This window comes from Tripterygium wilfordii, chromosome 17 (genome assembly GCF_013401445.1).
Source record: "Tripterygium wilfordii isolate XIE 37 chromosome 17, ASM1340144v1, whole genome shotgun sequence".
Lineage (NCBI taxonomy): Eukaryota > Viridiplantae > Streptophyta > Magnoliopsida > Celastrales > Celastraceae > Tripterygium > Tripterygium wilfordii.
Window position 1 is genome coordinate 13,510,162 of NC_052248.1, and position 10,385 is coordinate 13,520,546.

Here is a 10,385-nt window from a genome sequence, read left to right on the forward strand (position 1 = left end):
GAGTTAATGGAGGAAGAATTAAGTAAGAAGAAGTTATGTGTACATATATATATATATATGATGATCGTTTAAGGACATGCCCTGCACTTACTATTTACTATATCATGGCAACGGCCAACGTGGCAAACACAAAGTACAGTATATACAGCCAGTTCTCAAAAGGCAGACAATTTATTCTTGTTCGCTTCCTTCACAACGAAAACATATTCCTCTAACAAAAGCAAGCCGAATAAAACTGGTACATTTAGACTGTCATTTCTTGGCGAGCAGCTTCTTCGGAAGCTTCTCAATCGGAGTAGATTTCAGCAGGAAAAGCCGAGCAGCACGCTCTTGCAAAGTACCCCCACATTTTAGCCCACGGTCCTGCAGTTCGGACTTCAGCCTTTCCATGCCCAAAGCCTATCATAATAAAGAAGTGGGAAAAGAGAGTTGTTAATGCAGACAATGCAGAACACCTGAAAACATGCAAACCAATAACGTGATTGTGACAAGCATTCACAAATCACAATTAATGTTCCTATATCACATAAGATATGACTACAATTTACACATTAAACAATGCCTTAAATTTACTTCCAAATAGATTAAAAGAATTCCTTCAACAGCATAAAATTCTAGTGATCACCAAAGTAGCAGCCCACAGAAAGCAATAGGAGCGAAGTCCAATGGGAAACATGCAAAAAGGACAAATAAACAAATGAAATCAGAGAAACCAAAATATCAACATACCTCCATTTCTGCCGCTGAATTGAACTCATCAAAATTTAGTGGCTGTTCTGATTGTTCAGCAGTTGAAAGTGCAACAGCTGTTTCTTCAAGAACTCCCGACTCAGAATCATTGATACCATAGACTTCTGCATCAATCGTTTTGCTTTGAAGACCTTCCTCATTCTCTGCAATTAAAACCTTTACGGTTTGACAATCAGCTTCCTCAAGATTTTCAGATTCACAAGCAATAGACTTCGGCTCTCCAATCTCTGCTAATTCGGCATCAGAAACATCAGCTACTTCAGAAAAATGTATGGTTACTGCCTTCTTTCCATGGACATCTGGTAGAACCACACCATTTTCTCCATAAGTAATATCTTTCATATCAAAGCATCCACCAGATTCAGATCTCTGCAGCACAACAGTCTTTTCCTCTTCCTCAGAACCACTGTCACAAGAGCCTCCCCCTGACCTCGCTCTGTCCTGTTTCCCGCCAGTAACTGTATCAGAACTGTCTTCTGCCTCCTTACTAGAATCCGAATGAATCCCATTATTTAAAACTACAGATTTATCATTTTCATTCTCATCGTCGTCACTACTATCCATATCATCACTGTCACTTCCAGCCAATTTTCTTTTCCCCATCCTGAGAAAATGAACCAATTCAATTATCAGTCCTCAATCCAATGTCTAATGGATAAAAAATATACACAAATGCAAACACCTACGCAAAGATACAACCTACACATAATTTTCAAACTTCCAACTTCTAGTGTTTCCCAGAAACACATACCAACGGCCAACCAAAACAATGGCACAAGAAATAACCATATTGAGGAGGGGGGAGATATTCAAAAGCCTTGCCAAAGTTCCAACATAATGATTTCCATAAGTTACTGCTTTGAGGTTCCAAATGTTGTATACATCTCTCCATCCCACTCAAAATCCAAAAAACAAGGAAACTTAGATGACCAAAAACCAAATTCTAAATCAACCCTCAGAATCTTTAGCTTCTTTAATCGTACGTCTATGGAGTTAAACCATAATGTTCTACTTCTTTCCATGATGTAGAAACCAAATACAAGGATAATAATATAAAAAAAGTACCAAAAACAGATACGCACATATCTCAATTCTTTTACAATATTCCTAAGCAACACAAAAAACAAGCATCCATATAAATTCCTAAGCAACTGAAAAAATAAAACCGAACACATGGGCCAAAAGGTCCAGAACTCTATCGAATCAGACGGGTAAAGAAATATAGCAAACATATACATAGAAAACCCACGAAATAGAAAAATATAAGAAAACTCACCAAATCTTCAACTTCTTCGCCTCTGCTCCTCCTGCAATCAACTTCCCCTTGCGCTTCCCATTCCCATTTCCACAAGCTTCCCTGACAGATTGTTCAACCACTGCCACGCATTTTGCAGATTGTTCCCTATACTTCTCCACGTACTTCTCAGCCTCCCTATCTCCAGCCCCCCTTTTCCCCTTCTTCGCCTTCTTCTTAAGAAAATCCTCCGCCATCTTCTCCAGCCTCTTCTCCTCCTCTCCAGCCTTCCACTCCTCGAGCCTCTTCTCCGCATTCACGTGCCTCAACCTCCTTCCGCTCATGTCTCTGCACGCATCGAAATTGTTCGTCTTCTTCTGCCCGGCCTTGGTGGCGGCCCCCCTCAGAAGTGACCCAAACCCTCCCTTGCCTCCCAGCAGACGCAGCAGGAGATGGACCGTGCCGTCGGACTGCGAAATAACAGTCGTATCATCGACTTGCTGATTACCATAGACCAGGCGCTGAGCGTGAATGGGAATTCTGGTGATCTCGAAGATCCGCTGTTTCAAGGCGTCCCCGTAAACACGTGGAGACGGGAACTGCACGGTACGGACGTTACCATTGAGGAGTCTCACGAAGAGCTGAATAGACCTTCGATCTGAAGCCTCCATCGGTACGGATACGGATGTGGGAATCGATAGATATTCTATTCTATCTCTCTGATAAAAAGTCAGAGTGCGAGAGGGGAGCAAAATTTGAAATTGAGGTAATATAAAAGCCCTAATTGAAATCTATTTCGGATCACTTTTATAGTGGGCCGGGCTGATTCACGGCCCCATTAAAAAATTTCCGTTGGAAGGGGCAAATTGGTCATGTAAAAGCGCGAACCATCCGCGAATGTGAATATCGTTAAGATTAGGCGGGGATACGAGAAGAGAACAAAGTTGATGAAAAAGGATAGAATGAACGATAGAGGTCGGACCTTTCCGGTGGATCCGAATCTGCCACGATGGGTCTGCCAGGACTGCCACAACCCCCTCTGCATCATCGGAGTCGAATCCTATGCCGACAAGTTTTTGAACGACTCTTCTCGCTCTGGTTAGGGTTTCCATTCTATAAATAACTTCCTTATTTTGACTTGACTGCAATTGCGCATGTGCTACCTTTTTATTTTCAGTTCTGCCTTGATTATTTTCCAGGATTTGCGTTTCTTTTTAATTCTTTGCTTGTATTAGTTCTTAGAGTCGAATTTTGTTCAGGAATAAATAAATTGGTGCTGTGTGTTGCGTTGTGTTTGTGTTTATAACAGTGTGTTATTTGTACAATTGAGGCACTAGGGCAAGAGTTTTCCAATTGATGTGTTGCATTGTAATTGATATCACTCAGCCACACCATTCTGATGAGTTTCGTTTGGTTAGTAACAGCAGCTTCTGTTGAGTTTCGTAAGGAATGATTTGCCTTTCTTCTGTGCATATGTACATATACACCGACTGGAATGGTAGTAACTAGTAAACCTTCAGAATCCTACTGAATTGTCATGGATTCCTCTCCTTCTGGTGATAATGCAAGTTTCTTTTATTTGAATAAGTATATGTGAAATAACTGACTATCATTTGGATCAAACCCTTTCACTAAGCAAAATCTTCATGCCATGCATGGCTGGTTTGTATTTCAGTCCAGAGATGTGTTTGTTAGGAAAAGTTAGTATTTTGTTGTATGTTAATGAAGATTGATAGATTTCTGATTGCTGTGGCCTATACAAATAGGAGTGCAGACCTCCTCGATTCATGGTGCCACTGCCAACGGTGTGTTAGCTTCCACACGTATGGATAATTCTTTTGTTGTGTTGCCGAAGCAAAGACCTCCAGCACAGGGGCACTCATCATGTCCTCACGGTGGAGCTGCTCCGCATAGGACAGATCAGCAGTCTGGAAAGACCATGGAAGAATCCTTTGTGGTTGTGTACAAGTCCGAGTCTGTATGTGATGGGGGTGGAACCCAGTTATCATTACCTCAAGGAGGGCATAGCAGTCATATGCAGCCAAACAACACTGGCTTTCACTCAACTATGACTGTTCTAAAACGTGCTTTCGAGATTGCGACAACCCAGACACAGGTACAAATAATGTGAAGAAATTGGTTTCAAACTCAATACACAAAATTATTATTTGTCTCTTGCATTGATGCTAGAAGTTTATGCGTGAAGAAGTGCACTATGACCCCTGTGTTTTTTCCATTATAGGTTGAGCAACCTTTATGCCTCAAATGCATGCGGGTTTTGTCTGATAAACTTGAAAAGGAGGTTGAAGATTTGAATAGGGACAATGAAGCATATGAAGCTTGTCTTCAGCTCTTGGAATTGGAGGCACGAGATGCTCTTAGCGATGCTGATTTTCTCAAAGCGAAATTAAAGGTTCTTTAGCCAACTATATTCTTTTGCACTACTAATTTTGTGGGGTCGTATTTGAGAGAAAGTAATAAGTCAATTAGTGAATGGTTAGTGAGCTTCCTTTCAGAAGAAAGTAATCAGTGAATTTGGTCATAACATTGCAAGCAGCACTTTTATCTTAGCTGTTTTATCATTCTTCCCCCCCAAAAAAAAAAAGATACAAATTTTTCTTCTTTCCACTGGTTCGGGGAAGGGTATTGGTTATGACTTTCAGGAAATTTTTCCTGTGGTTTTTTTATTTGAAAATTGTGATTTGAATGATTTGATTAATATCGTGTCATATCAGTCATCATTTTTATTTTATTTTACTGCTGGTGACTGGTGTTGTTCAAAGACCGAGGAGGATGAAAGGAAACTTGAAGTAGAAATCCAAGAAATACTGAAACAAAAGGCAGAAGTTGACGCTGAATCAAAAGAACTGGAGTTGAAAGCTAGCCGCTTTAAAGAATTGGAGGAGCGGTGAGTTTTGCTTAATATATGCATATATATTTTCTCTGTATCCAGGGTTTTTAATGTTCTTCTTTGCCTCTCTGTCACTGAATTTTTCTTCAATGCTCACTCTGAGTCCTTGATCATGGAATTTTTTTTAACCTGTTGCGTAGCAGGTATTGGCAGGAATTCAATAATTTTCAATTTCAATTGATTTCACATCAGGTGTGTTTATAATGTTTCATTCCTATCGATAATTATCAGAAATTTATGCATATCTACTTTAGCTTTTTCCGCTACATTCTTTTGAAATGATGATTATCCTGAATTTTTCATTCAGATTGGTCGTTCTAATAGTCAAACCACTGATGTGTTCCAAAATTGGTTTCTGAATATTGTTAGTCAAACAAATCAATGAAGCGATTTACAAATTACAACTTATTGCCCTAATCTTTGAACCACTGGCATTTCTTTCTAATGTTTGTGGGATTTTTTTTTTTCTTTCAATCCTGAATGATCTGATTATAAAATTTTATCCCTGGAAATCGTGGGCTTAGAACTCTTAATAAATTTCTTGGAATGGTGATATATTTACCAGAACAATGTGTGGATGCCTTCTAGGGTTTTCTTGGCATAGCAATGTTGATATCATTTGATGAAAATTCATAGCAATTTGTGGCTAGGCCAACCCTCATCTATTATTGATTCATTAGCGTTTGAGTTATCTTTCCCTTTTCAAATAACTGGTTGGTATACAGGAAGAAAGAGATGCAATTTCAGCCAAGATAGAAGTTTCACAAGCTCATTTTTCAGTTTTGAAGCGAACTAGTGTACTCAATGATGCCTTCCCAATTTATCATGATGGAGAATTTGGGACGATAAACAATTTTCGACTTAGTCATCTTCCTAAAGTTCCTGTAAGTACTGGTTTTTGAATACTTCTTTTTCGTCCTATTTGTGTAGATGTTTTGGTTGGAATATCCCTTAAGCAGATGTGTAGAACATACTTACCCTAGAAGAATCAGGATTGATTATGCTCTATGGATGTTTACTCTTTGTCCATGATACTTGAAAGATACTGTCAAGTAGATGGTTTATTTTTGAGGCTTTGCCCCTTGTTCTCTGGCTCAATTCTTGCTCTATTTTTGAAGAGGACATGTGTCTAGGGTGCATGGGAAAAAACCCATACCCTTAAGGAAGAAAAAGCTAGCTTAAGAAGTAACTTATGAATGCATTATTTGTTTGTCAATATTGTACAGCAATGTTTTATGGTTTGATTCTTTTGACAATAATCTGGTGAGGCTAATTTAGCATTTTGGACAGAAGGTCACTCCCTTGGAACTGAAAAACAAAAAGATCACTTCACAATCGAACCAAAAAGTGTAGTTGGTTCATAGGTTACCTTATAGTGATTTGATTTGAAAACAACTTAATTTTGTGCATTGATTATTGAAAGTCCTCATTTCATTGTTTTGGCTGTATCTAGTACATGCCTCTTTTTATGAGTTCCTCAAGTGATGGGTTCTTGCTATTTGTTAAGTGCTCCCTCAAAATCCTACTATTTAGTACCTTTTAATCTAGAAATTGTACGTTTGCTATCATAATCTTTAACAGTGTTGTGTAATCATATAGGTTGAATGGGATGAGATAAATGCTGCATGGGGCCAAGCTTGCCTTCTCCTACATACCATGTGCCAATATTTACGGCCAAAGTTTCAGTATCCTTCGGAATATAAAATTTACGAATTTTAACTTTCAGAAAAGATAACTTACATAGAAATTTCGCTTTATGTCTCCCGCATGTAATTGCATCTAGTCACTTATTTACTTCATGTTGGTTTTCCGATGAGATTGAGGATATGAAGCTCAATGGTGCACGAGCCCCTGAGTTTACTGTCATTTACCTTGATATTATGCTTGACGATTTAGCTTGAAGTCCTAAACTAATTTTTGGCATGATAAATAGGTACTTTTGTATGGTATGACTGTTAGAGTTTATCTAGTGGGAAATCCAAACAGTGGTTTTAGAAGACCTGACGCATGAGCCCCTGAGTTAACTCTCGGTTTATAGTTCTTTTGAATGCAATAGCTCTCCAATCCATATTCTTGACTTCATAAACAATTTGCTGGTATATAATATTGCTATGATTGAGCCAAAAGTTGGATTTTGATGCAGTAAACGATCAAATGGGACTTACCAATTTCAAGCAACAGGCATGTTCGATAGCATTTTATTATTGAAATGACAAAAGGTCTTGTTTGCCTCCTCTTCCACAATTTCCCCTTGACAAAATAACTAATGTTTTTTCAATACATAGAGGATATTTGAATCTGTAGATAATTCTTATTATTCAGAAAAAAAATTAAGTTAGAGGCTTTTAATGAATTTTATTCTGACTTTTTGGATTCTACAAAAATGTCGTAAAAGGCTTGAGATATCCTTAACTGTTAATTTGTAGATATCGAATAAAAATACTTCCCATGGGGAGTTACCCTCGGATTATGGATACCAACAACAATACGTATGAGCTGTAAGTAAGCTTTCCTCCTTTGATTTTACATTGTATCCATTTCATCATGTTCAGCTTGTCAAATTGGAGTCACGGTTGACAGGATTTGGTTGCCATTCATCCTGTAGTACACTATTCTTTATGTCAGGATTTATCTAACCGATGAGTTTGAATTGATTTATGATCTGGTAGGCACCTGTCACCAACAGCTATGTTTCATTCTTGTTACAAATATCATACATGGTGGTATTCTGGGAAAGATCCTTCATTGGTCTTGTGGATCATGCATGTGATTCACCTTTCAGTTTTCATACCCTTCTTTCTTGTCAGGAGATTTCATTCTTTCAATTGTCTGTTCTATGTTTTAACAACATGAGTATTTCTCAGGTTTGGTCCTGTGAACTTGTTTTGGAGTACTCGTTATGACAAAGCAATGTCATTATTCTTGACATGCCTAAAGGACTTTGCGGAGTTCGCATATTCTAAAGATCATGAAAACAACATTCCGCCTGATAAATGTTTTAGACTTCCGTACAAGTAAGTTCTTTTCTGTTTTTTGATTCTTGATAAATGTGCAACTTACGTTCTAATGAAGTTATCGCTTAACATCTACTTAATTTTGATTATTGATATCGCTGGTGCTGGCATAATATATTGTGTTCTACGTCGTTGGAAAACTGTCATCAACTATCATATTGTCTTGTACGAATATATTTTATTCATACACGTGCTTCACAGCATTCAGAAATAGCTGAAACTATGAAGTAGGAGATGAGAATGGATTTGATGGATGTTTTGATTTCTTAAACAACTTCAGTTTCATATCATTCAGTGTAGTCTTTCAAATCAATATTGTTCGACATGGATGTGCATTCTCGTTTCCCCTAAAAGTATACTCTTCTATAAGTTGTTAGACTTCGGGAAATTCTGCTACTCTGTTTTCGTGTTTTCTTCACGCCTCATGTAATTATGGACAAACGCGTCCTGCAGGATTGAAAATGACAGAGTGGTATGCAGCAGGAGTGAAAGTGACAAACTGGAGAGCCATTCGATTACCCAGAGCTTCAATAAACAGGAAAATTGGACCAGAGCTCTCAAACACACACTCTGCAATTTGAAATGGGCTCTCTACTGGTTTATTGGAAATAGAAATTTCCAGCCTCTTTCTGCATTGGTGTCCTCACATGCTGAAGTTGCGGCTGTAGGCTCTTTATCTACAAAACGCGGTGCTGATTCCAAGTCTGTAGTGCGATGCACTTGAAAATGATGAAACGGTGAAATTCTGGATAGAGTGCAATCTGTGACATAGCAAAATGTAAATACAAATCGAATCCCACTATCAGATCACATCATTATCTGTAGTGCACATTGTAAATGCACTATATATATTAATGCATTAGATAAAGCTGATTTTACGTCACCGTTGCTTGCAATTTATTTGCTGCATGTGACTTGGCCAAGACAACTCAAGAAGCATGTCCTTTTTAGATAGCATACCAAGTCCAAACTCAGATCGCACTAGGCGCACAAACCCGTTCGATAGGTTAATTAGGTGGAAACTCAGTACAAACCACTTGAAAGTAATGACGTTAGTTTAGAATCGAACTTCCGATGCCCTTTCCTTATGATGAGACAACCCACTAAGCTTAAACTCAGGCCGCGCAAACCCAGGCGATAGGTTAGTTGGGCCGAGACCTAGTGCAAATCACTTGGAATCCACTAAGCCCAAACTCGGTCCATGTTAGGCACGTGCAAATCCTTCCGACAGGTTAGTTGGGCTGAGGCCTAGCCTAGTGCAACCCAGGCGATAGGTTAGTTGGGCCGAGACCTAGTGCAAATCACTTGGAATCCACTAAGCCCAAACTCGGTCCATGTTAGGCACGTGCAAATCCTTCCGACAGGTTAGTTGGGCTGAGGCCTAGCCTAGTGCAAACCACTTGGAAATAGTGGCATCAGCTTAGACTTGAACTCCCGATGTCCTTTTTAGACAGCCACTAAACCTTAACTCAGGCAGCGCTAGGCACGCGCAAATGGATCAGAATTTGTGGTCCAAATGTTGTACATTTTTCCCCCCTTCCTTTTAATACTTGGTTTCTTCAAAAACCTCGTAGCAATGTTAGACGTTTTCGTAGCGAAATTGGTGGCAGTGGGACTGGCACTGGCATAACGCCTTGCACATAGAAGAAAGCAAGCAAGCCATCTTCTTCACGCCAACCCAACTTTATTTACACATAATTCCATCCCGCAAGTTCCATGTTTTAGTTGATCATGCAAGTAGTAGCCTGCATCGTTTGATCTGAATGTCACAGGATTTGCATGGCAGCAAGCAGAGTAGACGAAACTACACAAAAAAATGCCTATATAAACCCAATATCCATATACTTGAGCTAAACAATCATAGTTTGCTGCAACAATGTCTCAGTCTGTCTGGTTCCTAGCTCTGTTCTTATTTCTGTTCTCTAGGTCTGCCCTTTCGGAGACGGTCAACGAAACGTCATGTTCAACAATCATTCAAGACGTCTTTCCATGCCTGGATTTCGTGGATGGTAGCAGCAAATACCCATCTACAGCTTGTTGTTATGGAGTGAAGGGCATTAGCGATAGCGTCAATGACAAGGGAGACAGAAAAGCCATCTGTGAGTGCCTCAAGAACACTTTGTCTTCCCTTGGAACAGCTTATGATCCAAATCTGGTGTCTCAACTCCCTGCGATGTGCGGAGTGCCCATTACCATCCCTCCCATCAAGGGTGACACTGACTGTACCGAGTAAAGCTTCATGTCTCTCTTTCTCATGTTCCTATACACACACATATACATATACAGGGACTGATAATAAGTTTGTTATGCAGGTTCATCATGTCTACTAGGGATTCAGAGCCGCATTTCTTCGGACTGGGTTGACCTGATGCAGCAAGAATCCTTCTGTGGTGTACTTAGACCAAGTACCAAATAAAATAATTGAGTCCAGGATGGACTAGCTAGTTAATTAATAAACTTACAGAATCAAATACAA

At 39.2% G+C, this 10,385-nt stretch overlaps 3 protein-coding genes across 5 annotated transcripts; 2 read left to right on the plus strand and 1 right to left on the minus strand.

Moving 5' to 3' along the window:
* Positions 1–55: 55 nt before the first annotated feature.
* Positions 56–2,752, minus strand: LOC119982715 (replication stress response regulator SDE2-like). The gene is made up of 3 exons (XM_038826222.1): positions 2,027–2,752; positions 730–1,354; positions 56–399 (listed from the first exon to the last, which is right to left on the minus strand). The coding sequence occupies exons 1-3, from the start codon at positions 2,653–2,655 to the stop codon at positions 253–255; spliced, it is 1,401 nt and encodes a 466-aa protein (XP_038682150.1). The 5' UTR covers positions 2,656–2,752; the 3' UTR covers positions 56–252.
* Positions 2,753–2,882: 130 nt separating this feature from the next.
* On the plus strand, positions 2,883–8,792 carry LOC119982714 (beclin-1-like protein). Of its 3 annotated transcripts, none has more exons than XM_038826219.1 (10): positions 2,883–3,082; positions 3,751–4,100; positions 4,227–4,397; positions 4,768–4,892; positions 5,036–5,087; positions 5,621–5,779; positions 6,495–6,580; positions 7,322–7,393; positions 7,760–7,909; positions 8,363–8,792. In XM_038826219.1, the coding sequence occupies exons 1-10, from the start codon at positions 2,932–2,934 to the stop codon at positions 8,631–8,633; spliced, it is 1,587 nt and encodes a 528-aa protein (XP_038682147.1). In that variant the 5' UTR covers positions 2,883–2,931; the 3' UTR covers positions 8,634–8,792. The 3 variants fall into 3 exon arrangements, with proteins under 3 accessions (XP_038682147.1, XP_038682148.1, XP_038682149.1); XM_038826220.1 differs by having other exon boundaries at positions 5,039–5,087; XM_038826221.1 differs by having other exon boundaries at positions 2,945–3,082; positions 3,759–4,100.
* A 971-nt stretch (positions 8,793–9,763) lies between these two features.
* LOC119982719 (non-specific lipid-transfer protein D, cotyledon-specific isoform-like) lies at positions 9,764–10,361 on the plus strand. The gene is made up of 2 exons (XM_038826235.1): positions 9,764–10,138; positions 10,222–10,361. Exons 1-2 carry the CDS (start codon positions 9,786–9,788, stop codon positions 10,271–10,273), a joined length of 405 nt encoding a protein of 134 aa, XP_038682163.1. The 5' UTR covers positions 9,764–9,785; the 3' UTR covers positions 10,274–10,361.
* Positions 10,362–10,385: the final 24 nt, after the last annotated feature.